Below are 27,290 nucleotides of genomic sequence, written 5' to 3'. Positions count from 1 at the left end.
TGTGGCTTGCAATCGGGGCGGGGCGAGGCGGGGCGGAAGAGCGGAAATGCAGGGCGCGAACCCGGCTGGAGCTTCTCCCACCCCCACCCAGGCCACGTGTGCGCGCGCTGTCTCGGGTGGGCGGGGCCAGGCCGCCCGGGGCCCCGCCCCTCCCTTCTTGAGACGCCAGGGCCCTACGGGAGGGGGCTCCGGTCCGGGCTTTGGCTGCGGCCCCGGTGTAGTAGCGGGGGCGGCGGCCGGGGGCAGCGCGGCTCCTTCCCTTGTTGTGTGTGTCTGTGCCTCCTCGCCATCTTGTTGCAAAGCCTTTTCTTGTCGGCGGGACTCCTGGGGGCCGCGGGGCGGGAGGCAACAGAAGGGAGGAAGAGAGGGAGGGGAAGGAGGGAGGCAGTGCCGCCTTTTTTTTTTTTTTTGCATCAGATTTTTAAAAATTTGCAAGTTACATTTTGCAAATATCTGGGGAGACATTGATTTTTCTTCCTGTGCTCCCCCGTTCTTCCCTGCGGAGTGCGCTGCGCCGCTCAGTCCTGTCGCCCCCCGGAGGTGATCCCTCCCTCCTGCCCGCCCGCCAGCCTGACTTGTGCCCGGCTCGCGGGCTGCAGTCTCGGCCCCGGCGCGCCCCCGGCAGCTCTCGGCGCGATGAGCATAGAGACGCTACTGGAGGCGGCCCGCTTCCTGGAATGGCAAGCACAGCAACAACAGAGAGCACGTGGTGAGCGGCCGGGCTGGGCCCCTGGGGCACCAGGGAAGGGGAGGCGAGCGACCCCGGTACCCGAGCCTACGCGAAACCGCGCGCGGTACCCGCTCCCGGGCGGCCCGCGAAGCCGGGCAGTGCAAAGATCCGCGCAAGAGCCGCCGCCCGGGGAGGAGTGTTGTGGGCAGTGAAATTAATTAATGAATTCATTAACATGCAGCGAGGGACCCGGCTCCTGTAGGCGCCACCCCAACTGCCTACCACCTCTCGTGCACCTTTCATGGGGGTCTCTTTTGCTGTGGGTCAGCTGTGCCCTCGGTAGGGATGAATATGTGCGAGCCGGGGGGTGGGGTGAAGAATGGTGTTGCGTGGGGTGGTAGACCAGTGCGTGTGTGCGTGTATGCACGGGGTTGTGTGATGCGAACCTCGATGAGAGCGGATGGACGGACGTGTACACGGGCGAGTGTCTAGTGCACACGAGTGGGCGTGTGTGTAACGGAGTGGGGGGTGGAATTACTCTACGCGGAGCAGCTCCCCGGCTTCCCTGGCCCTGTGGGGAGGGTGCGGGGGGCGCTCCCGGCAGATCTACGCGCCGCTTGGGGCGGAGGCGGCCTTTGCAGAATGAAATGACATCGCGTGTCTTATGATCCTGGCCAGCCCCGCCTGACCCCGCCTCCTAAAGCTGGGCTGGGTCCCGCGACAGGGGTTTGGGTGAGAGCCGGGCTGACTGGACATCTGCGAGACGGCCGGCAGGTCGCCGGGGGCAGACCCCGGGCCCCCCTTGCTGCGCCCCACTTTAGCCGGTGTGGAATGTGGCGTGTCTACGCGTTCCAAACCCGCTCTCGGCTGGAATGTTGCGTGTGCCTGCGTTTCAAGCCCGTTGGTTACACCGGGTGGTGACGTGGACCGGCCCCGCCCCCGACCACGTGCACGGGGGACACTCCCGCTGGGGACAGCGCGGCCCAGCTCCTCCCCGCAGCCTAGCGCTCGGCTGGGGGCGGGGCCTGGGCGGGGCTGACGAGGGGCCTTGCGCCGGGTTGGGCCCTGGCTCTGGCCGCTGGGCATCTGTCTGGTAGAGCCTTTGCCCTACGTGGGAGGAGCCGCGCTCACCTGTCGGTTCTCCCCCCAGCCTCCTGTTTTTGCTCCTGGGGCGAGGGAAACCCTCAGAATAGCCGAGCGACAGGATATATAGAGCTCACATGCTCCCACTAACCCCACCCCCCCAAACGTTCTCACCAGGACCCCCTGGCAGCACCCCTGACCGCGATGTGAAATGAGCCGGGCAAGAAGGGGCAAACTTTGGTGCTCTTTCGAAGCGGGGAGACGGAGATTTCAGATGCTCTTATCTCCACGCGCCCTTGTTGGTGGCCCCAGCTTAAGGGTGCTGCAGAAATAGGGGCCAGGGAAAGACCTCCGTTTTCCGGACTGCTTCGAGGGTCGCAGCCCTGGATCGGGGGCGTGTGTGCAGTATCCGGGGACTGCTGCCCCCTCCAGCCCTCTCCCCAGCCCCCGGTCGGGTGGATTGTGGTGGAGAGAGTGCTTCGCCCTCCTTTCCTTTCTGCCTATTGTTGCTTCAATGATGAGTCATGCAGGAGGTAGTAGTGTGTGTTGTGTGCGCGCGCGCGCCTGCAGCGTGTACCGCCGCCGCGGCGGGCGGGGGGAGTAGCAGCGGGCCAGGGGCGGGGGAGCCGCGGGTCCGCAGGCCGAGTCGGTTCGTCCGGCCTCTCAAGGTCAAGAGTCACTTGAGATACGCAAGACTGAGAACGCTTGGGTTTTCGGAACTGAGGGGTCAGGACGTCGGCTCACGCGCCCCTCCCGCTTTCTTCGAGGTCCAGATCAGGGTCAGGCGGTGGACAGTGCAGGTGGCGACCGAGACTGTCCTGCGTGCGGGACCAGCGCGGCTCGGGGAGGAGCGTGCACGAGATTTGGAGAGATTGAGTCACCTGCTACCGCCATCCACAGTGCAGCTCAGGAGTCCCCATTGTGTCCCCACTGTGTACCGCCCACTGTGCTAGAGGCGGCAGGATCGACCAAAGAACACTCGCTTCACCTTCACTTACCCCGCAGGCTGGTTGGCCGTGTGAGGGAGTGGAGGAAACGCTCGCTGTCAGCGTCTACCACCCTTTCCGAAATAAGTCAGTCCAGAGCTGAGAGTAAGAATCACAAGGATGACGTCTGCAACACTTGGAAGGAACCTGGGAATGGCTCTCCGCTAAGAAGTTGTAGCGCCCTGCCCCTCCCCCAGGTGGTGAGAGCTAGAGGCAGGCAGTTAAGGCTTCTTGTTGGTGGAGCAGGAGGTCTTAGGGGATGGATGGATGGCTGCTGGAAAGCCAGATTTACTCCCAAAACTCATGCACAGATAGCTTGACTTGGCTGCAGCAGCCTAATCTCTAGAATTCATTTTTTGCTCCTACTAGAGGTTTTGTTCTCTAAGTTGGGGTGGCGAGAAATGGAAGAGAAGTGGGGGTGCTGCTGGGGAGCTTGCTGACCAGAACTGCTTTCCAGGGACTGTGTACCCGATGGGCACCCCTGAACAGGGATCCTCTTGTCTGGGCCCCCATTCAACTTCAAGCCTCAAGTGACCGTTTTCTGACCTAGACCAGCTACTCTGTTCACATGATGAGTCCAAGGATGGGTGTGCACCTTCACGTTGGTACAGGAGGGGAGAGGGCGAGGCCATCCTGGTGGCCCGCATGGAGGCCTGGTCATTTCTGTCAATCATAGAAGTTGACTCAAATGGGACCCTCTTCTGAGCTAGTCCCACCCTGTGCCTGCCTTGTGCATCATGTCCCTATTACATGTAGGAGGAGAGAACTCCCCTGGACATTGGGAGGCCCCTGATACGGTCTCCTCTGGCCCCGGCTGTGTGCCGGCTGAGGTGCTGGGCCACAGTGGCTTCGGGGAAACCTCAAAGCCTGTACTCTCCATTGGGGGCTGTAGCCTTGGCCCCCGGGTCACCCAGAAGGGTGATGCTCAGTTCTCTGGGGCAGCTTCTGGGCAGAGCCCAGGGAAGGTGCCAGAGTGTATGTGTGCATGTATGGGAGTGAGAAGAGGGGTGCGCCCAAGGGTGCAGCAGCATTTAGGAGCTTAAACCCATATTGCTGACACTTGTTTGCTCTGCACGCTTTGTTTCCGTCTTCCCAGTGCACAGAAGAAGGGTCCATACTGGGCAAGGGATGGGTCAGAACCGGCCAGGAGGAGGCAGGAGGCTTTAGTGGGCTGGATCTGGCCTGGGCTGCCCCCCTCTTCAGTGTCAGTTAAGCTTTCTCATGCTGATCCAGGTGTGATAGAGCTTGGCCATTCACCCAGGCCCTTCCTGGCACCTGTGAGCCTGGCACCTGCCTGGTGCTGGAAGAGAGGGTATATGAGAAGGAGGTTGCCATCTTCTAGTGGAGCTTTGGAGTTGCCTTAAAACATGGGGAATACAAGAAAGGAAATACGGGGAATCTGAGGTTTGCCTCCATTCTGGGTTCCCAGAGTGCCTGACCTTGGGGCTTGAGGCCCTGTCTATTGCCCTGCTTGGAGAGGGGCACACTTGCCCCCAGGCCAGTGAAAGCCCAGGTCCTGGCTCAAAGGAATGGAGGTAGGGCTGTGTTGGGCTCCGAGCTCCACGACTGTGTCTTGGGCTTGGGGTCTGGGGAGGTGTGGAGTGGACTGGGGGTGTCCTGGGCTGGGCCTGAGAAGGTCTCCTTGACTGAACTCAGCAGGTTTCTTTCCCAGTGTGGAAAGGGGAGCATAGAGGGCGGGTTTTCTCCAGGGCCGCAAAGGAAGCCAGTGCTGGTGGCTGTAAAGAAGTAGGCCGGTGCAGGCTGGGCAGCTTCCCTTCCTGAGGGGTCAGGGGAGACACGGAAGAGGCTGCGCTTGCTGACTCCAGCCCTTGAATGCTGGCTGCTGGGAAACCACTGAGCGCTTCCCCTCTCAGAACACTTCCCCCTACTTCCTCCTGCGCCTCTTCTTCTCCGCAGGAGGGAGGGGCTCTGAGCAGGCCTGGCTCACACACCAGTGGTTGATTGGCCAAAGGGCCCCCCAAGGCCACATGTTTTCTGGGGTCCCTGGCCCAGAGACCTGTCGAGAGGGTGATGCTGTCCTCTCCCACAGGGGCACTTGGCCAGCCTTGCCGCCCCCAGCCCCACCCCTTGTGGGTGGTGGTGTGTTTGGGGCGTGTCCGCCTTGTGCTGTCAGCTCTGTTAGTCAGCAGTGTGGTGAATCGGGCAGGAGGGGAGGGCTGGCCTGCTCCCTGGCCTGTGGTGTGGCGGGGCTGCTTCAGCGGCTCTCCAGGGCCCTGGCCCCAGCCTCTAGCCAGGGAACTGGAATGGTGGGGCCTGGGAGGGGACGGGGCAGGGTGGGAATGGAGAGGGGCATCCCGATGCAGGGGGGCTCTGCCTTGGCCCTGGTTTCCGCCCACCGCTGAGCAGGCCTCAGATGCTGAACTGAGGCGTGGAGGGTTATTGGAGCTCATTGCCTTGTTCAACCCCTGTTAAAAAGCCCTGCTTTCCTTTCTGCTTGCCTCTTCCCTTTCTAGTCTGCTGCTGGTGGTGGTGGAATAAGTTCCAGCACAACCAAGGGCAGAGAAGGACCAGGAGCATTTGGGGTATAGACCTCGATTGAGGAAACAGGCTTTGGGACCTAGCCTGGCAGTCCTGAGACCCGGGCCTTGTCTCCTGTGTGTGCTGAAGGTGATGGCCCCTCCCTGCTTGCAGTGTGGGGCTCTTGTGAGACGCACGGGTGTAGGGTGTGTGTGTGTGTTTATTTGCAGTATGATCCTTAACAAATAATTTTGCCTCTTAGAGCTAATCTGTCTCATCTGTGAAATGAAGGTAATGCCTGCCCTCTAGAAGGTAGTGCCCCAGAATCTAGGATTTGACTGCCTCTTCTCTTCTCCTCTGGGGCTTCCTTGATAGCTTAGTTGGTAAAGAATCCACCTGCAATGGAGGAGACCCCGGTTTGATTCCTGGGTTGGGAAGATCCACTGGAGAAGGGATAGGCCACCCACTCCAGTATTCTTGGGCTTCCCTCATGGCTCAGCTGGTAAAGAATCTGCCTGCAGTGCGGGAGACCTGGGTTCAATCCCTGGGGTTGGGAAGATCCTCTGGAGAAGGCAAAGGCTACCTACTCCAGTATTCTGGCCTGGAGAATTCCATGGACTGTATAGTCCATGGGGTGCAAATAGTCGGACACGACTGAGTGACTTGCACTTTTTCTTCTCCTGTGGTGGCCTGTGAGATCATTTGTGGACTGGCCTCTCCCCACCTCGTCTACCACTCCCTCTCCTCAGCCTTGTTGCCCCTGCCCATCACCTGCTTAACACTTCAACCTGCAGTGTGCCAGGCCTCCTCCGGCACCCTCACTGACAGCTTCTGCTCTTTCCATAGCCTCTCTCGTCCCACATCCTGGGTTGTTAATTCTGTGATTTGTCCTACGCCCCTCCTCCCCTGGTCTATGAGCTCCTCAACAGCAAGGACCAGGAGTCTGTTTTATTTGTTCACTGCTGTGCCCGGTGCCTGGCTGGTGTATGTATTTGTGGTGGCAATGGGTGCTCCCTGGTGTGGGGTCAGGGTGGGTTACAGTTGGAGGACAACAGGAGCTGGGGCACCCAGGACTGCAGGCCCTGCTGAGAGACAGCTGTGTTCTCTCTGTGCAGAGGAACAGGAAAGGCTTCGCCTGGAGCGGGAGCGGGAACAGGAGCAGAAGAAGGCCAACAGCCTGGCCCGGCTGGCCCACACCATGCCGGTGGAAGAGCCCCGCACTGAGGCACCACCCTTGCCTCTGTCACCGCCGGCCCCTCCGCCAGCCCCCCCGCCACCACTGGCCACCCCCACCCCACTGACTGTCATTCCTATTCCAGTAGTGACCAACTCCCCTCAGCCTCTGCCCCCACCCCCGCCACTACCCCCCACGGCCCAGCCTCTGCCCCTGGCACCTCGCCAGCCAGCCCTGGTCAGCACCCCTGGACTAAGCATTAAGGAGCCTGCCCCCCTTCCCACCAGGACACAGGTGCCCACTCCTGCTCCTCTACTGCCAGACACCAAGGCCACCGTTCCGCCCACTGGCAGCCCCAAGCCCTTGCAGCCCCTGCCCACCCCAATCCTGACTATTGCTCCACACCCCGGAGTCCAGTCCCAGCTGGCTCCCCCACAGCCACCTCCATCCACGCTTGGGACCCTGAAGCTGGCACCCGCTGAAGAAGTCAAATCCACCGAACAGAAAAAGAGGCCTGGGGGGTGAGTGAGGTGTGGCAGAGTGGGGGCTGGTGGGATGGAGAGAACTGCCCACAGCTGGGGCTGTGTGTGCAAGAGAAAGTGCCCTCCCAGCTAGCCTGTCAGAGCCGCACCTTCCTGTATCTGGATATGTTCTCACTGTGCAGGACTATCCCCACCCTGGGGAGTGGGGGATGGTCATTGCCCTCTGCTGCTCTCAGGCTCCTCTGACCCCCTCCAAGGTTGGGTCTAATGGCATCACCAGGCCTTTAGACCTCCTGGGTAAGGGCCAGGGTCCACTGGCTATTTCTCCCAATCCCAAGAGCCCTTCACAGGTGCACAGGTGGGGTGGAATATGAAGGGGTTGTGAATTATGAGCCTACCTGTACCCTCCAGAGGGTGTATGCACCAGGACACAGGGCCAACAGTTTTCATCACTGCTTCTCTAGGGAGAGAATGTCAGGGACAAAAAGCCTGTGGCATTTGGGGAGAGTGGGGGCAGGGGGTGGGAAGGCCACCTAATTGGGCCCTCCTCCCTGAGCTCCCTGTCTGTCTGGATTTCAGAATCGGAACCAGAGAAGTCCACAACAAGCTGGAGAAGAACAGGTGTGTGTGTGTGTGTGTGTGAGCTTGTGACTCAGCCCGCCCCACCAGCTACCCGGAAGGTCCCATCCTTGGTCCCCAAGCTCTCCTTGGACCTTCCCTCCCGCCCCTGACGCTGGCTGACCGGCCCTGCTCCCTTTCCCCAGGAGGGCCCATCTCAAGGAATGCTTTGAGACCCTGAAGCGCAACATCCCCAACGTGGACGACAAGAAGACGTCGAATTTGAGCGTGTTGCGGACGGCGCTGCGGTACATTCAGGTATGCAGGCTTGGGGGAGAAGCAAGGCCCAGAGAAGGGCGGGAGACCGCCGCCGCGCAGGCTGCCTCCACGCCCCGCCTCCCCGCACGCCCCGCCTCTCCCCCCACGGCCCCGCCCGCCTCCACGCGGGCGCCGAGCACATGGCCCGGCTGACGTCAGCGGGGCTCCCCACCCGGGTGGAGGCGGCGTGACCGGCGCGCGTGCGCGAGGGAGCGCGGCGTTGGCCCTCTGCTCCCCTCCCCCGCCGGGCGGCCTCACGGAGCCCTACCGTCTGCACGGCCCCCGCGACTCGGTGTTAGCCCGGAATCCGCCCCGCCTTACCGCCTGCCGCGCGCTACTGCCCGGAGAATGGGAAGGACGTAGGCGACCGGTGCCTCCATCGCGCCCGCAGTGCTGGGCGGGAACCGGATTCGGCCCAAGACTCTACCGTAGGGGGTGGGGGGTGCTGGGCGTGGCTCGTTTCCCACAGGGGAACCCATGAAATACGCCCCACCCCGCTGCGCGCCCCGGACTTTTAGCCCAAAAGTATCAAGATCCTTGCAAGTGAGCGCACGTAGATGCCACCTCCCGACTCTGGGGATTAAACCTTGGGGAAGGGGAAATGCGGCACTCTCGATGATGGGTAGTTCTGGGGGTCACCGAACCTAAAACCTTACGTTTTGCCTCCCCCATGATTTAAAAGAAGCCTTTTCAAGGGGCCCTCCTTGCCGTGTGTCCCCTGCCTTTGGGAATTGGCTTCTTTCGGCCGTACGGGGAAGGGGGGGGTGCCCGCCAGATAAGACCGTTGCCATGACGGCCCGAGTTTCGGTTTCCCTGGAAACAGGCCGAGGGTTCCGCATGCCGGGAAGGAGGCTGTGGGGGTGGGGCAGGCGGCCACGCTCGGCTGCTGCGGAGCCAGGAGGTAGCCGTTGAGGAGTGGGAGGGACTTAGGCCTCCCGGACTGCGGGGGCAGCTTCGGGGTCTCCCAGTCGGCGCTCTAGGGAAGCTTAGGGGATGGGCGGCGTCACGGCTCCGGTGGGCCAGCCCTCCCCGGCCTCTGTTGCGGGGTCACAGCCCTGAGGTAACCGGAGCCTGACTTGTCGAATGAGGCGGGCGGAGGCGCAGCCTCGAGACTACTCCCAGCCGGCAGCTCCCTCCCAACCTCCCGCGAACGCGCGCCCTTCTGCCCGCCCTCCGGACGAGGGGGAGGGGCTGGCGCAACTCCAGGCCGCTTCCCGGCACGGGAGGGGCGGGTCCGGATCCGCGGATTGGCGGGGCTGGGTAGGGGGCGGGACTCTTGCGGGCGCGGAGGGAGGGTGCGGCCAGTGGGGAGTGACGCAGCAAAGCCGGGTCCGCGTGGGTGCGCGCGTGCTCCGGGAGGGGCGGGGCTTCGTTGGTGGCCCGAGGGGGAGGAGGGGGGAGGGGGGAGGAGGGGGGAGGGGGGAGGGGGCCCAGCTTCGAGTTTCAGAGGATCTCCAGTAGGGTGTTTTCTGGGATGTTTCTGCAGAACTGGAGAGACTTAAGACTGGAGACTTAAGTTGCTACTCCTTCAGCTACAGGAAATCATGTAGCCTGGGAGCAAACTCCTGTCTAAATTCTGCGACATTTTCTGTGAATATCAGTTTCCTCTTGTACTGTGATGATACTAAAGCAGGAAAAAGTAATAGTATTTTTGTGGTAAGGACGTGAAGATTGGCCATTTATAAATAGTAACTTAATAGCAATTGTTGAGAGAAGGCAATGGCACCCCACTCCAGTACTCTTGCCTGGCAAATCCCATGGACGGAGGAGCCTGGTAGGCTGCCGTCTATGGGGTTCTTCAGAGTCGGACACGACTGAAGCAACTTAGCAGCAGCAGCAATTGTTGAGAAGAAAGAAGGATGGAATGGTGCGTTCCTGTATAGAAGTACTTAGGGCAGAAAGCCTTGATTGTGAGATGGTGGATTTGAAAGTACATCAGAAATAAGAGACTCAGTAGAACCAGCAGATTTGGGATACGGGCCTGGCCTGAGTGGCAAGAAAGGTGGACCCTAGCTGTCCGTAAAAGATACTTGTCCTGGGGCTGGCAACGGAAGCAGAAATGCTGGGAAACTTAACACGGTTCTCCATAAATCTTCATTTATTTGTTCACTCATTCAGGTTTTTTTGTACAGCCCTGTATCTGATTGGGCAGATAAAAAGTGGGGAGCAAGGGAAAAAGTGTAGATCTCTGTCTTTAGGTTTGGTCTTGCTGCAGATTATAAAATAACCAAGCAGAGGAGTCTGCTCCAAGGGCATAGTCAGGACAGGGGTTACAGCAATGTTCTGGGGAGTTGGGGAAGTTGCTGCTGAGGAAAGGGCCTTTAAGCTGGGACCTGAAGGCCAGGGCGACCAAGATAAGTGTGGGGCAGAGAGCCCAGCACATGCCAGAGTTTTTCCAGTAGGAGGGAGCAAGATGCATTTTGGAAGTTGAACATGGTCAGGAGGGTTGCTATGCTGAGATGGGAGTTGGAAGGGGGTACCAGAGAGCCCACAGAGTGGGTGGAGACTGAGGGCTTTGGTTGTGTGCTGAGGGAGGAAGCTTTGGGAAGGCTGTAGCCCCCAGCCAGAGCCATAGTGCCTTGGAGGTAAAGGATTTGAAGAAAGTTCTCAGAGAAGTGGACAGAAACAGGAAGTGGGGTAGGCAGGTACCAAGCAACACATCCAGTCTTCTTAGAAAGGAAATGGGCTTAAAGTGAAACAATAGGAACAAAAGTTAGACCTTGGGAAAACTTTCCAGGGATGTCTAGACCTGTGGAGAACTGGACTAGGTGAGAAGTTTTGGCTCCTGAGTAATTGTCTCTGAGCCGGCAGTCAGCCGGCCCCGCTAGTGCATAGAGTTCAGGACAGGCCTGAGAGCTGACTCATCCCACACCTCGTAATCGTCGCGGCCCCTTCCGATGGCCTGTCTACCACTGGCCTCTCAGGGAGAAGCCGGGTGCGCGTGGGGGGAGTGGGGCAGTGCGGGAGCTTTCTGGCAGAAAAGTTGGCGGGGAGGCAGGTTAATCTCAAAGCCAGGGTGACAGAGGGGGCTGAGTGTGCCCTGGAACTGGCAAAAAGTATAAAGCTGCCAGCTTTCAGGTCAGTGCACAGCATGGCCGTGTCTGGGTTACGAGTCACAGGCACTAATGGCTTGAGGCGTCTCTGACCAGTGAGGCCAGGAATGCAAGGAGCGTGGGGCTCAGGAGGGAGCGTGGGGAAGCTGGGCCTAGTCCGTGTGTGGAGCTGAAGACTTGTGTGCCCAGGAGGTCAGATGAACAGTTGGGAAAGGCTGTTGCAAAACTGCCCCAAGGAAATAGAGTCAGGGGAAGCTCAAGTCTCATGAGAGACTGTGATTCTCCTGTGATGATGGGGAGAGAGATGGTAGAGGTGGGGACTAGCACCCTCTGGTCCTCACAGGTGCTTGCCTGTGTCCTGGCCACCTGCAGCGTCAGGGGCTGTAAGCTAACCGTAGAACAGTGTGTACTCCTCTCACAGGGTTGGACTGGGACAGCCTGTGTTGAGATGGAAAAACAAAATGGGAAATATTTAGGGGGTCGTATGAGCCAGTGTCAGTCTCATTAAGGCTGACAGTCTCACTGAACGCTTGGGGTTGGGGGGCGGTGTGGTGCGGGGTGCCACTCCCAATATGAGCGAGCCTGAGAGTAGGCTGGTGTACCTGGAGGACGTGAGAGGGGGCTGGGCTGTGGAGGAGCTCCAGCGGACGAGACCTGAAGTGGTGACGGGGGAGATGCATGGGGCCTACACCTGGCCAGGACTGGCAAGCCTTGGCGACTAGAAGCTCGGGAGGACAGGATTGTCTGCGTCATCTGTTGGACACCGTGGTCATGACATGCCTGGGCCAAGGAAAAGCTGGCCATGGGGAGGCCTGCGGGATTTAAGATGTGTTTGTTTAAAAAAGTTTCAGACAGGAGGTCACAGAGAACAAGGAAAGATGGTGCAGAAGGGAGTTGAGGAACAGGATAGGAGCTGGCCTTCCAGAACTGCTAATAAGCATCGGGCGAAGGGAAACTGGAGACCCTTCTGATGGGGGAGCGTGCCCCGGGAGGGTCAGCCCGAGAGGAGAGGCGGCCCGTGACCCTGGAGGCGTGGAAGGGGAGATGGGGCGGCAGACAAGGAGCTCCCTCTGGTGAGCGATGGGATGGCCTCAGCGTTAAAGGGAGAGGAGCCTCTCCAGGGCGGCTCAGATGGAGGCCGAGGTGCTGTCCTCCTAAGAGCTGTTTCTCAGTGGCCGAGGCCGCTCAGGTGCAGGTGGGGAAGGAAGGCCACATCCCGGGGCCTGGGGAGTGTGGGAATAGAGCGGTGTGCAAGGCAGCGCGGGTGGGCACCGTGGGGAGGATGTGCGCAAGTCAGCAGCTGTTCAGGAGGAGATGGAGGTGGTCAAGGAGGTGAGGTAGGGGTCTCAGAATCTGCTGGCCGTCCTGCAAACGTGTTGAAGTTAAGAAGATGAAGGAATGATGAAGGGACAAAGGGCAGGATCGTCTGGGGAGCCTTGAGCAATGGGTTCCATGGAGGGTAGCTCGTGGCATCCACATCCATAGTGACTGGATGGTGTGAATGGCAGTGCAGGCCTTGGGCACTGCCTGAGAAGTCTCCTACCCTTTCTGCCCTTCTCTGCAGAATGGAGGGAGATGCTCCCAGGAGGGTGGATGGGGCATGAGGCAACAAAGCCCCTCAGGACAGAGTCAACGTAGGGGTAGGGGAGGAACTGGCCTCAATCTGCACCTTCTTGCGAGCCCACAGTCTGTCCCAGATGCTGGGTCCTTAGGTGGAGCCATGGAACGAGAGGCAGGTGTAGTCTTCCACAACCCCCTGGCAGGCCTGGGCCCCCGATGCGCAGGTGAGGGTGGGTGAAGGAGATGTTGGTGGCACCATGGGCCCTGTGGCTCCTGCTCAGGGTATCCTGCCATTACTCGCCCTGTTCTCCAGTCCCTGAAGAGGAAGGAGAAGGAATATGAGCATGAGATGGAGCGGCTGGCGCGGGAGAAGATTGCCACGCAGCAGCGCCTGGCGGAGCTCAAGCACGAGCTGAGCCAGTGGATGGACGTGCTGGAGATCGATCGCGTGCTCCGGCAGACGGGCCAGCCCGAGGACGACCAGGCCTCCACCTCCACCGCTTCTGGTGAGCCCCGCCCACCCCACATCACCCCCACCCTCGGCCCCATGACATCCCCAGAGCCCCGGGGGCATCTGCTTCTCCAGGCTCTAGTTCCCCAGCCCTTCTGACCGGTCCCTCCCTGCGTGTCCCTCCACAGAGGGTGAGGACAACATAGACGAGGACATGGAGGAGGACCAGGCTGGCCTGGGCCCACATAAGCTGAGCCATCGCCCCCACCCAGAGCTGCCGAAGCCACCGCCCAGCACGGCCCCCGCGCCTCTGCCTCCGCACCCACACCCGCACGCCCAGCCGGTGGCCCTGTCTCCTGCCCACCTCCCTGGGCAGCAGCCCCCGCCACAGCAGAAGACACCTCTGCCGGCCCCTCCGCCCCCACCAGCAGCCCCAGCCCAAACGCTGGTGCCCGCCCCGGCCCATCTCGTGGCCGCGGCTGGGGGCGGCTCCACGGTCATCGCCCACACTGCCACCACCCACGCCTCAGTCATCCAGACTGTGAACCACGTTCTCCAGGGGCCGGGGGGCAAGCACATCGCCCACATCGCACCCTCAGCCCCCAGCCCCGCCGTGCAGCTGGCACCAGCCACGCCCCCCATCAGCCACATCACAGTGCACCCTGCCACCCTCAACCATGTGGCCCACCTTGGCTCCCAGCTGCCCCTGTACCCACAACCCGTGGCAGTGAGCCAGCCGGTGGCCGTGAGTCACATCGCCCACACCCTCTCACACCAGCAAGTGAATGGCACAGCCGGGCTGGGGCCCCCGGCCACAGTCATGGCAAAGCCAGCCGTGGGGGCTCAGGTGGTGCACCACCCTCAGCTGGTGGGCCAGACAGTGCTTAACCCTGTGACCATGGTCACCATGCCCTCCTTCCCAGTCAGCACGCTCAAGCTGGCTTGAGGATGAGGCCACTCAGAAGCCCCCAGCGGGGCAGGGAGGGAGACCTGTCCCCCACTCTCCCACCCACCAGCTCCACACATTCCAGCCAGGCCCAGGCCCGCCCCACCCATACCCACCCCCAGGCCTCCTAGGGGAAGGGGGTGCAGAGACTCTGAGCCAGGGGAGGGAGGGGCCCAGGGAGCTGGGCACCGGGCAGGGGGTCACCCCGCTGCACTAGAACTTGACAGAGTGATGAGAGACGCTCTGGCCCGCGTGCCACCTGTCCGGCCTGGTGCCCGTGGGGCCGTTCCCGCCCCCCACCCGTCCCCTGACACCAGTGCGATGTGGACGCCGTGTTCTTCTGCCTCCCCCGCCCTGCCCACCTTCCTGTGCTGCTGCTGCTATCGCTCTGTCTGGTGAGACGGCTGGGCACCCGGGCCCTCCCCTCCCGAGCCTCAGCCTTCTCCTTCCAGGGTTCTGGAGGGGGACATGGGGAAGCAGGACTCAAGCAACTTGGCCCTGATATCTAAGGGGACTGGAGAGGGGGGCGTGCTCTGAGTACAGGGGACAAGTCCTAGGAGGTGGCTTGTGTGGCATCCCTCCAAACAGGTGGGTGCCCCAGCCTGGGGCTCTCCAGGCTGGTTGCAGTCATTGTGATTGATCATAACAAGCTAGTTAAGACAGTTCTCTACCAATAGTAAACCAAACCCAAAATCCCTTGCCAAACTTCCAAGCCCCCCAACTGCCCTACCACTGGGCTCCTGACTTCAGGAGGGCAGACTGAGGGCTTGGGAGGGGCGAGGGAGGAGGGGCTTGACTATCTCCCCCAGCCATCCTGCTGACCTCCAGCCGGGTCTGGCCTGAGAAGAGGGTGTGCTGGACCCTGTCCCCATCCCTGGACTTGACTTTGGCTTCCAGAAGATAGAGAGGAGGCCTGGGCTCTGCTCCGTGCTCTGCACTCCTTGGAGGGATGAGTGCGCCTGGACGCCTCCTGCTGCCTGGGAGACGGGACCAGCGTCTGGTCTGGGTTCCAGGACCCTGGCGCCGTGTGGGTGAGGTAATCTGGAGGCTACAGTCCAGGGGCTTGGCCCTGGGGACCTGCGGGGAGCGAGCATGGCCAGGCCATGGAGGACTGTTGCTTTTGCCCCAGCTTCCCCATCCCTGGGCTCATCTTTCTTTGCTTTGAACCCCTGCTGTCTCCAGCAGGCTGTTCTGCATGTGCCCTCCTCCAGGGGGCGCTGCTGTGTGCCACCGCCTTCCTGCGAGGGCTGCAGGCAGGGCTGAGCTTGGGGTGGGGAGCCAGCGAGGGGGCCTGTGTGCGAGGGCCACTGCTCTCCATGCCTTTGCCACAGCAGACTGCTTTGGCTGCTCTTTTTATGTGGGTATTTATTACAAGTGGCCTTGTGTCAGACACACTCAGTTACACACGTGCACACTCGGCTCCCCACCTGGACACAGTCACCAGTGGCCTTTCAGAGTGTGTGGAGGTGGGGGAGCCAGTGATCCTGGGTGTGAAGTTTGCAATGACAGGCTGGGGCGGGGCGGGGGGAGGTGGTCCCATGGTTCACAGAAGAGGCTGACAAAGGTCTTGGGTAGATTGAGCCACCTTGGAACTCCCTTTCAGTTTCTGGTCCTGAAAACCTCACTGGAGACTGTTTCTTGTCTCCCGGGGTGGGGAGACTTACGGATACTTCAGAGGTTTCTAGGAGGCGACGCTGTCCCCCCACCCGAATGCAGCTCCCACCTCACAAGCTTGCTGCCTTTCTGCACCTGCAGCTGCCGCCACTATCACCCTGTTTGGGGGGAAGCTGGTTTTACTCTTCCTGATGTGAAGACATTGGAAAGAGCAGAGAGAGAAGGGCAGGCCTGGCCCCCGGGAACAGAAGCACTGGCGAGCCGCCCTCCTCTCAGGCCTGCTCACCTTGAAACTGTTCTGTTAGCCAGTTGCCCCTCGGGCCTGCACAGATACCTCATCCGCCCGCCGCCCCCGTCCCTCCCCGCCCCCCGCTGCTGCAGTGGGGGGCCTCAGAATCTAGTGCCGAATGACTATGTCCAGATTGGTGACGATGGGTGTTGTTGCTGTTGTTTTTGTTGTTCGTGAACGCTGTGATGCTGTGTGCCCGAGAGGGCAGCCGCCACCCAGCCCTTCCTTGGGCCTCTCCCCTCTGAGCGCTGTGGGGACCACATCTGTCCTCACCCCATGGGACCGCCTGCCCCTCCCCTCCCTAGCCCTTCCAGCCTGGGGGACGCGCGTGTGTGCATGCGCGCACACACACACACACACACATCTTACCTCTCATGCGTGTTTTACTTTTTGATGTTCAGAGTGGCTCACTGGCTGGGAGTCTTTACCTCGGGGAGAGCGGGAGGTTGGTTCCTAGGGGGGCCAAAGAAGGGCAGGGAATTCCTGGAGGGGAAGTAGGGGGCCACCATAACCCCTGCCCTCTCTAGGATGAGCTTCTTCTCCCCATCCCAGAGTCCCACCCCCACCCCCCCACCCCCACGAAGAGGTGGCCCTTGTTTACAGTGAGGACTCGGTCACTGTGTCTCCGTTTCCTGAAATATAAATTGTAGCGACCCCAGACTGTAGAGATTTTTATGTGTTTGGATACATCTGCTGTGTGGGAAAAAAACAAAAAACTACAAAAACCCTAATTTTGTACATATTGTATTTTTACTATGGAACTGTATTCTAGTGGCTGTTCATGCTCCAAGACATTAGGAATTGAGACATGAATACTATCCATGTAATAAGCACTTGCCTGGAATAAAATATAAAATTGAAATAAACCTGCACTGAAACCCGAGACGGAGCTGCCACCTGCAGCATCTGGGTCGTTCTGTTGCAAAAGGAGGCAGAGACCTTGAGGGAAAGAGCCCCAGCAAGAAGCGGCGGCATCTTTTTCCCGTTGTGGGGCTGGGATCTGGTAGATTCCAGGCTGGTGGGTTTTGCAAAGACAAGGGACCTTCCAGTTCCAATCCCTTGGGTTCCGTTTCCAACAGGCTCTGAGAACTGCAGCACTGGTCTTCCTCATACTTGTGTAGTACTTTATACTTCCTCAAACCATTTTTCACAAACACTATCTTGTTTCATCTCTTAACAGCTCAGTGAAGTAAACAGACCAACAGCTAGCAGATAAGGAAACAGGTTTGAGGGTGGCTGAGTGACTTGTTAAGGTCACATGACCAGCCAGGGCCTGTCTGGAGCAGCAGTCTGATGTCAGTTGGTACAGAGCTGTCCCCAAGCACGTGCCACCCTGTCCCTGTCCTGGAGCTGGGGAATCCCAAGCTCCAGAAAGTTCCAGCACAAAAGCTGGAGGGTCTGTGCACAGGAGGGCCTGATGGCTTCCTGAGAGGGGGCTGCATTCTTGGGGTTGTATTTAGAACAGGTCTTGGGGGAGGCGGTGTGTGTGCGCGATCTATAAGGCTGTCCTTACAGGGTAAGGAACAAGAGGAGGAAGTAGGTCAGGAGTCAAAGAGCCATGTTCTAAGCTGGGCCTTGAAGACCTTTGACCCTATAACATCTTTTCTCCCTGGTGTAGAAGAAGTCAGCCATTTGGCCAGCCAGCAGGTGGGGAGGTAAGGGAGAGTAAGGTCAGGGAGCAGTCAGCTGGGCCAAGCCGTAGGCCAGCCATGTCTGCTCTCCCTAAAACCACAGCCCAGGGAACTGACTCCGCTTCTCTTCCTGGGGTGGGTTTGTGTGAGGTGTGGGGGGGCGTTATCTTGGGGAAGGGCCTGAGGTCCCCTTCTCTGAAGACCTAATCTCAGGAAAGGCCAGGCCCAGTGTCCCTCCCCACTGCTTAACAAGCCTGCCTGCTCATTTCATTTGTGAAACGTTGGTTCCCTCTGGTGGTAGCTTCAGGAAGTGTTCGGTCACTTGCACTTTAGGGAAGGCCCAGGGGTTCAGTTGAGTTCAGTCGCTCAGTCGTGTCCGACTCTTTGCGACCCCATGAATTGCAGCATGCCAGGCCTCCCTGTCCATCACCAACTCCTGGAGTTCATTCAGACTCATGTCCATCGAGTCGGTGATGCCATCCAGCCATCTCATTCTCTGTCATCCCCTTCTCCTCCTGCCCCCAATCCCTCCCAGCATCAGAGTCTTTTCCAATGAGTCAACTCTTTGCATGAGGTGGCCAAAGTACTGGAGCTTCAGCTTTAGCATCATTCCTTCCAAAGAAATCCCAGGGCTGATCTCCTTCAGAATGGATTGGTTGGATCTCCTTGCAGTCCAAGGGACTCTGAAGAGTCTTCTTCAACACCCCAGTTCAAAAGCATCAATTCTTTGGCGCTCAGCCTTCACAGTCCAACTCTCACATCCATACATGACCACAGGAAAAACCATAGCCTTGACTAGATGGACCTTAGTCGGCAAAGTAATGTCTCTGCTTTTGAATATGCTATCTAGGTTGGTTATAACTTTCCTTCCAAGGAGTAAGCGTCTTTTAATTTCATAGCTGCAATCACCATCTGCAGTGATTTTGGAGCCCCCCCCAAAATAAAGTCTGACACTGTTTCCACTGTTTCCCCATCTATTTCCCATGAAGTGATGGGACCAGATGCCATGATCTTCATTTTCTGAATGTTGAGCTTTAAGCCAACTTCTTCACTCTCCTCTTTCACTTTCATCAAGAGGCTTTTTAGCTCCTCTTCACTTTCTGCCATAAGGGTGGTGTCATCTGCATATCTGAGGTTATTGATATTTCTCCTGGCAATCTTGATTCCAGCTTGTGTTTCTTCCAGTCCAGCATTTCTCATGATGTACTCTGCATAGAAGTTAAAGAAGCATGGTGACAATATACAGCCTTGACGTACTCCTTTTCCTATTTGGAACCAGTCTGTTGTTCCATGTCCGGTAACCCTAACACACCTCAGTGTCAGATGCTGTGCCCAGCACTCGGGTCAGAGATGAAGACTCTGCCCCTGGCAGTGATGACCAGTGTCCTCAGGGCTCGAGTACCCTGCTCACGCTTCCTGCTCCCCCCTCCCCACACCCAGCCCTCAGCTGACCCATCGTTTTGGCTGTGGGGTTCTGTCTGGCCCTAAAAGCCCAGCCAGGGGTCTGGGAATGGAGCAGAGAAGGGGTGGGAGTGTGTGAAGGAACCAACCACTTCCAGGCTAGCTCTCAGGGGTCTTTGGTGAGCTTTCAGGTGGTGTCAACAGCAGAGGGAATTTTTTCTTCTTTATTTTTAGAGGAGTTATCTACAATGCTGTGTTTCTGGTATACAGAAAAGCAATTCAGATGTATATAGATATATATACACACACACTTTTCATATTCTTTTTCATTATGATTTATTACAGGAGATTGACTATAGTTCTCTATTTTATATATAGAGAGAATTTGTATCTACTAATCCCAAACTAGTTTGTCCATCCCCCATGCCCTTTCCCCTTTGGTAACTTAGTTTGGCATCTGTGAGTCTGTCTTGGTTTTGCACATCAGTTCATTTGTATAATGTTTTAAGCTCCGTGTATAAGTGGTAGCATATGCTATTCATCTTTCTCTGACCTCAATTAGTGTGATAGTCTCTGGGTAACTCCATGCTGCTGCAAACAGCGTTATTTTCTGTGGCCGAGCAGCACTCCATCGTGTATGCGCACGACATCTTCTTTATCCACTCATCTGTTGATGGACCTTTAGGTTGCTTCCGTGTCTTGGCTGTTGTGAATAGCGCTGCTGGGAACATAGGGGTGCCTGTATCTTTTCAATTAGAGGTTTTCCTGGATATGTGCCCAGAAGTGAGATTGCTGGATCATATGGCGACTCCACTTTTAGTTTTTTGAGGAATCTGGATACTGTTTTACATAGTGGCAGCACTATGTAAAATTATGATTGCATTCTCACCAACAGTGTAGGAGAGTTCCCCTTTCTTCATACTCTCTCCAACATATTATTTGTAGACTTTTTTTTAAAAAAATTATTTTTTTGGCTGTGCGTCACTGCTATGTGCAGGCTTTGTCTAGTTGCAGAGAGCAAGGGCTACTCTACATTGCAGTGTTCTGTAGTTGGTACTCGTGGGCTTAGTTGCTCCTCAGGAATGTGGGATCTTCCCAGGCCAGGAACTGACCCCATGTCCCCTGAAGTGGCCAGTGGATTCTTAACTCCTGGGCCACCAGGGAAGTCCTTTTTGTAGACTTTTTGATGATGACCATTCTGCCCAGTGGGAGGTCTCACTGCAGTTTTGATTAGCTTTTCTTTGATAATTAATGATGTTAAGTATCTTTTCATGTGCCTATTGGCCACCTGTATGTCTCGTTGGAGAAATGTCTATTTAGGTCTTTTGCCCCTTTTTCAGTTGGGTTGGCTTTTTTTGTGTTTTTTTTACTTCTGTGAGCTGTTGTATATTTTGTAGATTAAGCTCTTACTCGTTGCATCATTTGCAGATATTTTCATTTTTTAATAGTTTCCTTTGCTGTATAAATGCTTATAAGTTTGATTAAGTCCTATTTGTTGATTTTGGTTTATTTCTATTGCCTTGGGAGACTGACCTAAGAAAACATTGGTATGATTTGTGTCAGAGAATATTTTGCTTATGGTTTCTTATAGGAGTTTTATGGTGTCATGTCTTATATTTAAGTCTTTAAGCCATCTGGAGTTTATTTTTGTGTAAAGTGTAAGGGAGTGTTCTAACTTCTTTGATTCACATGCGCTCTCTTGCTTTCCCAAAACCACTTGCTGAAGAAACAAGTGGTTTTCTCCATTCTCTTGCTTCCTTTATTGAAGATTAATTGACCGTAGGTGTGTGGGTTTATTTCTGGGTTCTCTGTTCTGTTCCATTGATCTACATATCTGTTTTTGTGCCAATACCAGGCTATTTTGATTTATTGTAGCTTTGTAGTCTGACGTCTGTAGTCTGAAATCTGGGAGGGCAATGCCTCCAGCTCTGTTCTTTTTTTCTCATTGCTTTGGCAATGCTGGAATTGCTTTGGCCATTCTGGGTTATGGATCCATATAAATTTTAGGATTATTTGTCCTAGTTCTGTGAAAAATGTCCTGGGACACTTGATAGCGAGTCCCATTAAACCTATAGATTGCTTTGGCTAGTATGGCCATTTTAACAATATTAATTCTTCCAATCCACGAACATGGTGTATCTTTCCATTTCTTTGACCCATCTTCAGTTTCCTTTATCAATGCTTTATAGTTCTCAGCATATAAGTCTTCCACCTCTGGTAAGATTTATTCCTAAGGTTTTTTTTTTTTTTTTTTTGGATGCAATTTTAAGAGGATTTTTTTTTCTGGTATTTCATTGTTAGTGTAAAGAAATGCAACAGCTTTCTGTGTGTTAATCTTGTGCTCTGCTACCTTGCTGAATGTATCAGGAATTTTTGTGTGGAGTCTTTAGGATTCTCTCTATATAGTTACGATGTTATCTGCATATAATGACACTTTTACTTCTTTCTTTCCAATGTGGATATGTTTTAAATTTCTTCTGATTGCTGTGGCCAGGACTTCCAATACTCTGTTGAATAGAACAGGTGAGAGTGGGCATCCTTCTTCCAGATTTTAGTGGGAAAGCTTTCAGCTTTTCACCATTGAGTATTATATTTGCTATGGCTTAGTCAAAAATAGCTTTTATTATGTTGAGATATATTCCCTCTATGGGCTTCACTGGTGGCTCAACTGGGAAAGAATCTGCCTGCAATGCAGGAGACCCCAATTTGATTCCTGGGTCGGGGAAGATCCGCTGGAGAAGGGATAGACTACCAACTCCAGAATTCTTGGGCTTCTCTGCTGCTCAGCCGGTAAAGAATCAGCCTACAATGCGGGAGACCTGGGTTCAATCCCTAGGTTGCGAAGATCCCCTGGAGGAGGGCATGGCAACCCACTCCAGTATTCTTGCTTGGAGAATCACTATGGATGGAGGAGTCTGGCAGGCTGCAGTCCATGGGGTCACAGAGTCGGACGCGACTGAGTGAGTATGGCCCATACATTCCCTCTATACCCACGTTGGCAAGAGTGTTTACCTGAATAGATGTTATAGCAGGGGGGATTCTGATCACTCCAGGCTACACGGTCAGCTTGGCAGTGGGGAATGGTTCCCTTGAGGGGCTTATTTATAAGGTCCTGGTCGCAGAGTTACTGGTGTCAGCTCGTTTCTTTACCTGGACAATGCTGAGTGATTTGACAGCAGGCCCTAATCCCCAGAAAGCTAGTGTCCTCTACACCAGACGACGTGATGGTGACTGCAGCCCGATATCCGGAACTACGGGTGATAGGCCGGCCCCTGAGGTGGTGGCAGACAGACAGGAAGCTGCTGTTTAGCCCAGCTCTTTCCATCCATCACTGCATTTGGCCTCTCCTGCCACTACCTTCCTCCCCACTCCCGCGTGAAGCAGGCATCTGGAAGACAGTGCTCAGTGGGCAGGAGGAGCCAAGGCCAGAGGGGCAGGGTCCCTTCCCACTGGCTAGAGGGGCTGGGAGGTCTTGTAGAGTCCCAATTGAGCTCCAGCTCATCTGTAGCCAGTCAGGAGGGCAGGCGGGGACCCACATGCATCCAGAGGCTGGAGAGGCCATTGGTCAGGACTGCTGGCTCTGGGGTGAGGGTTCCCCCAAGGGTTCTCTCCAGGTACTTAAGAGTCTGGCTCTCACCTTCAACCACTCCACCACCAGGGTCCCTCACTTCTGGAAATCCTGGTTCTCTTTTTTTCACCATCCTGGCCTTGTGGAGCAGGTCCTCTTTAGCGTTCAGTCATGGAGCTTGCAGAATTCCCCAGCACACACAGTCGCTCACTGCCCAGTGCCAGCCCACAAATAGCCACCAGAGCCTCAAGCATTGCCAAATGCTGTGTTTATTGGTCTGTTACACTGAAGAGTATAGTTTCTGAGCCAAAAAACATACACACTCTGCTCCTCACAAAACCAGAATCACTAAGGCAGGCACACAACGGCCACCATGCTTGGTGGAGGCCAAGGACTCACGGACGACGGATGGGCAATGGGGCAGGCTGCCCCTAAACAGGCTGTGCAGTGCCCGGGGCTGGGGTGACTGTGTGGGATGCAGAGGGGTTGCTGGGCTCTTTCCCATGTTTCTCAAACGCAGGAAGTCTCCAGACCTCAGTGATCGCTGGGCAGGCCCAGCCCCTGTGGCAGAGCAGCCTCCTGGCCCCAGAACAAGGACCATCCTGCGTGTACTGACGAGGGGGGCACTGGGGACAACGAAGCAAGCAGTATGACTAGGCCTGCCTGGGGTCAGGAGCTGGGGCCCCCCTAGCACCTCTGAGTGAGGCTCCTCCAAGGGGGTTCCTGGGTCTCTAGCATTCTCGGCATCCTGAGAAGCATGTGGAAGGAAGAGCGAGCCTTGCTTCTTGCCAAGAACAGGCTGGGGAGATCCAAGCACCCTCCCCTCCACCTCAGGGACTCAGCAGATGCAGGGGACAGATGGTGGGCTGCCTGGGGCTCCAGAGCCTGTTCCTGAGAGGAGGCCGTGAAAGGATCGCCTCCTTAAAAGAATCACCCTGGGGTTCCTATGCAGGTGCTTCTGCCACATTCCAGGTCGTTCTGCTGGCGAAAGCATCACTCACACACAGTTCAGGAATGCATCTAACTCACGAAGCAGGGGCAGGGTGCTGAGTGACACTGTGCAGATACACGTGGGTGCACTGTGCAGGCTCACGGGGGTGGCGGGGGGGGGGGGATGGTGCGTGGGGTCACCTCGGGTGGCCAGAGGCAGTGGCAGTGCTGCTAAGGTGGGCTGTTCCCACCAGGGCCCATGTTGGGCTGTCCCGCAGTCTCGGGGGAGGCCTGGGATGCAGCCCAGGACACTCCTGCATCCAGGACACACACCCAAACTGGCAGCTGTTCCGCCTGCCCCCGTTGGGGCTGGTGTGTGCACAGGCACTGTGCCTGCAGAGGGACGCTCAGAAGAGATACAGCCCAGGGTCCCCTCAACCCACCCAGCTGGGGCACAGGCAACCACAGCCCTAACTCTACAGGGCCCCAGTGAGGCCACGGGGAGCTGTCCAGGCTCAGTAGGCCAGTGGCAGTGGGGCTGTCCCCAGGAATTTGGGAGGGGAGTAGAGTAGGTGTCCCCCAAGGCAGTCAGTCCCTGAGGCTGACGCCTCCCTTCCCAGCCCTGACCTCAGGGCCTTCTGGCCCTTGCATCGCCCTGCGGGGCCGGCACTGCCCGGAGTCGGATCTCAGGCTCACAAGCACTTTGTTAGAACACAGTGGAGCAGGCGCAGGGGCTGGGGGCTGGGGCAGTCTTGGCTGCACCGCCCCTGCACCTCGCTGTGTGGGGCCCCTGGCAGGGAGCCCAGGCTCTGGCGGGGCTGCCTCCTGGCCGCGGCCTCACTTGTTCTCTATGAGCGTCTGCACCTTGTGGACTAGGTCCCGGGCAATCCTCAGGATCTCCTGGGCGTCGTGATGCTCGGCCCGCTCTGAGGGAGACACGGATAGCTGAAGGCGGGTGGGGGCTGCAGTCTGGGAGGAGCCCGGGGTCCGTCCACCCGGCTGTATTTCCATCAGGACTCCTGACATTCCCTTATGGGCCGGGCCAGTATTCCTAAGACACCCCTTACCCTGCCCAGGCTGGGAGTGGAAGCGCCACTCAATAGCCGTGCTGGGGCAGCCGGCGCCGCTGAGTGGCTCCTACCGTTGAAGAACTTGATGATGTCGGTGAAGTCCATGTTGTTGTCGCGGATGATCTCTCGGTAGGCCTCCACCAGGGCCAGGGCGATGAACAGGACAAAGTGCTCCGAGGAGATGTGCCGGGCTGCCCAGATCACCTCCCATACAGCGAACACATCCTCGTACGGCAGCTCTGGGGGTGGCGAGGGGGCTGAGATGGCCTGGCCGCCACGGGTCGCCTCATGCCAAGACAGAGCTCCAGGGCCCTGGTCCTGGGATCGGTCCACGGTGGGAACCGGTGAAGACGGCTGCTCCCAGGCAAGGCCCCGCCCTTCCCCTTATAGGTAGCGCGCGCTACCCAATCGCGCCACTGGAGCTGGGTAAGCCCCGCCCACCTTCGTGTAGTTCCTGCCCGGAGTCGCACCCGACTCCGACTCCGGTACCCTGACCTTCCGCGGAGGCCACGTCACGCTAGAGTAGCTCTAGTTCTATAGACCTCGGTGCTCAGGTAGACTTGTTTTGAAAACAGTTCTGAAAACCATTGCCTTTGGGTGAGTTTTCAACCCCAGCTGCACTGTGGATTGACCTGATGGCTTTTAAAGTCACCACACTTAGTTAAGTCCGGGGCTAGTTGAGGCCCAGCGCTCCTTGGAGGGATTCTACACTGCGGTGTGGGTTGAGAACCAGTGACCCTGGGGAGGTCCCACTGCCCCGACCCCAGGCCCGCCCTCCAGCCCGTCTCTTACCTCTCTTAAAATCCAGCAGGAACCAGCGGTAACAGAAGTAGAAGTGGGTGTAGTCTCCATTCTGATGCATGAGTTCAAACAGCTCTGAGTCCAGGATCTGGTTTAAATGGAGAAAGGGCACTAGACTGGATGGGTGCGGGCACTTTCCCCAGCGCCCTGTACTCCCGACCCCCAGGGCCCTCGGGTGCCCCCCAGGCAGCTGCATCTGCCCCTCCTGTCTCCCTCCCAGGGCAGGGCTGCACCCTGCGGTCCCACCCATCTCTCTGGGATGTCCTCTCTGGAATGATGCCATTTTCTGGGTGATTTCATCATTGACCACACTACTCCCCAGAACGTTCACAAGCATAAGCATTCATATGCCAATATTCCTCTTTGACTGGTAAGGTTGAAAATGATGGGGTTTGGGGTTTTTATTTTTACTTATTTTTTAGTTCTACCAGTTTATTGCTACAGCCCATCTCCCTCCACCCTCATGCACACATGCTCAGTCATGTAACCCCATGGACTGCAGCCCTCCAGGCTCCTCTGTCCATGGACTTTTCCAGGCAAGAATACTGGAGTGCGTTGCCATTTCCTTCTCCTGGTTTTTATTTTTTAATGAAAGAAACTAAGCTTATACATGAAACACATTTTGGGAGCACTCCCCAGCCTCCCGTGGGTAATGAACAAGCCCAGCACTGCCCCATCACTCGCCCCCGCTTGCTGCAGACCTCACCTGGATAAGGGAGCGCATGTTAGCAAAGTGGGCGTCCATGGCACCCCCATTGGGGAAGTTCTGGCTCATCCTCTTCATGAGGTGGCTGAAACAGCTGTAGGCCAGCTGGTCTGTGGGGGAGGTGGGTGTGAGGCTGGCAGGGAGGGGGGCAGAGCCGGCTCACATCCCCCCAATCCATGCAGACCACACCATCCCCCTGTTCCTTTCCCCAGCTTGAATCGGCCCAGGCCCAATCCCACTAGCCCTGCCTCACCATTGTCCAGGACAACCAGGAGAGGTGCCAGCAGGTCGCACATGCCCTGCACGTAGCCCACGTCCAGATGCTCCCACACGTAGCTGAAACACCACGGAGTCTCTGTGGCTATGCACTGTCCTCCCCTCCCCACAGGGACTCCTGGGGAGACGACCCCTAGACCAGTCAGCTACCCAGAGGTCAGCCTTTCCTCCACCCTAAAGCACTGGAGTGCTATACTGAACCATCCATAGCCACTGTTCTCAAGGCGCTCGGGTAGAATGGACAAGCTATCACCACCCCCAACGTGCTGGTGGGGACCAGCTGTGGCTTCCTGGAGAAGCATGGCTAAAGCTGAGATCTGAAAGGCCTCAAGAATGACAGGATGGGGGACACACAGACATAGGGAGCCGGTCATGAGACGGGGACAGGGCAGGGGAGCAGGGCACTGCCGGACCTAATGTTGCACGGAGCAGGGTCCCCGCCTCCCGCCCAGCCCAGCCCCCAGTGGCACCTGCACATGACGTCTCGGAGCCGCTCGAGGTTGGGGGGTGTGAAGTACCAGTAGTTGCGGTCACATCGCTGCACGTCCTTGTCTATGCGATGCAGGTTTAAGGCCACGGTGTCCAGTAATTCTATCTGGAAGAGTGGAGGGCCCTCAGGGGTGAGTCAGGGGCCGAAGGTGATGCCCGAATAAAGGAACACAGAGAAGGCAGGGAGCCAAGGGCCTCGGAGCACTGAGTCCTGTGGGCCTGCTGAGGGAGGGGCTCGGTGCCCACCTCCAGGACAGTCCAGGCCACCCCACCGTCCGCCCCGGGGTCCCCAATTCCTGGGGAACGAGCACATACAGTGTAGGCAGTGGCGCACACGGCCGCGAGCTCCTCCCCGGCCTCCAGCTCGCCGGCCTGCAAGGCCTCCTGGCCGGGTTCTTGGGGCTCGGAGACCTGGGCTTTGGGGACCATCCCGGCGGAGCCTTCCTCCCCAGCACCGTCCTCCTCCTCAAAGCCCATCTGGCCCTCGTCTATGCTCGACTGGATGCCCGAGGTCACGGAGTAGTTGCGGGAGGAAGGCAGGCCGGAGTCTGGAGAGTCGAACTCCACTGACTGCTGCCCCACCATGGCTGTGCCTGTGGGCCCAGCCTCCGCCCCTGGCTCAGCCTCCGGTGTGGGGTCTTCAGGGCCTGGGGGCCTTGGAGGCTCCAGGTCATCCACAGAGATGAACACCTATTGGAGAGGGGGGCGTGAAGACAGTGGGGCTCATGCCTGCCCTCCAGCACCACCCTCAGCTCA

The 27,290-nt window shown here is 57.5% G+C and overlaps 2 protein-coding genes across 4 annotated transcripts in view; one reads left to right on the top strand and one right to left on the bottom strand.

Moving 5' to 3' along the window:
- MNT (MAX network transcriptional repressor) lies at nt 271-16,543 on the top strand. The gene is made up of 6 exons (XM_018064412.1): nt 271-709; nt 6,333-6,912; nt 7,453-7,494; nt 7,638-7,749; nt 12,676-12,868; nt 13,002-16,543. Exons 1-6 carry the CDS (start codon nt 637-639, stop codon nt 13,757-13,759), a joined length of 1,758 nt encoding a protein of 585 aa, XP_017919901.1. The 5' UTR covers nt 271-636; the 3' UTR covers nt 13,760-16,543.
- SGSM2 (small G protein signaling modulator 2) overlaps nt 22,514-27,290 on the bottom strand; it is a 37,820-nt gene continuing 33,043 nt past the window's right edge. For all 3 annotated transcript variants that reach the window (XM_018064410.1, XM_018064409.1, XM_018064411.1), the window contains 7 exons: nt 26,850-27,224; nt 26,516-26,640; nt 26,023-26,105; nt 25,770-25,879; nt 25,055-25,151; nt 24,334-24,501; nt 22,514-24,118 (listed from right to left, as the gene is read on the bottom strand). In XM_018064410.1, the coding sequence (XP_017919899.1) occupies nt 24,030-24,118; nt 24,334-24,501; nt 25,055-25,151; nt 25,770-25,879; nt 26,023-26,105; nt 26,516-26,640; nt 26,850-27,224 (1,047 nt within the window). In that variant the 3' untranslated portion in view covers nt 22,514-24,029. The remainder of the gene's footprint in view (nt 24,119-24,333; nt 24,502-25,054; nt 25,152-25,769; nt 25,880-26,022; nt 26,106-26,515; nt 26,641-26,849; nt 27,225-27,290) is intronic.

Source organism: Capra hircus, chromosome 19, assembly GCF_001704415.2.
Source record: "Capra hircus breed San Clemente chromosome 19, ASM170441v1, whole genome shotgun sequence".
NCBI lineage: Eukaryota > Metazoa > Chordata > Mammalia > Artiodactyla > Bovidae > Capra > Capra hircus.
This window is presented reverse-complemented; position numbering and strand designations above follow the sequence as displayed.

What these genes read in the sequence shown, in the direction of transcription:
- MNT (XM_018064412.1), top strand. Translation starts at nt 637, where the DNA reads ATGAGCATAGAGACGCTACTGGAGGCGGCCCGCTTCCTGGAATGGCAA. An exon ending in AACAAGCTGGAGAAGAACAG is followed by an intron (nt 7,495 to 7,637) that starts GTGTGTGTGTGT and finishes CCCTTTCCCCAG; the next exon opens with GAGGGCCCATCTCAAGGAAT. An exon ending in CGGCGCTGCGGTACATTCAG is followed by an intron (nt 7,750 to 12,675) that starts GTATGCAGGCTT and finishes CCTGTTCTCCAG; the next exon opens with TCCCTGAAGAGGAAGGAGAA.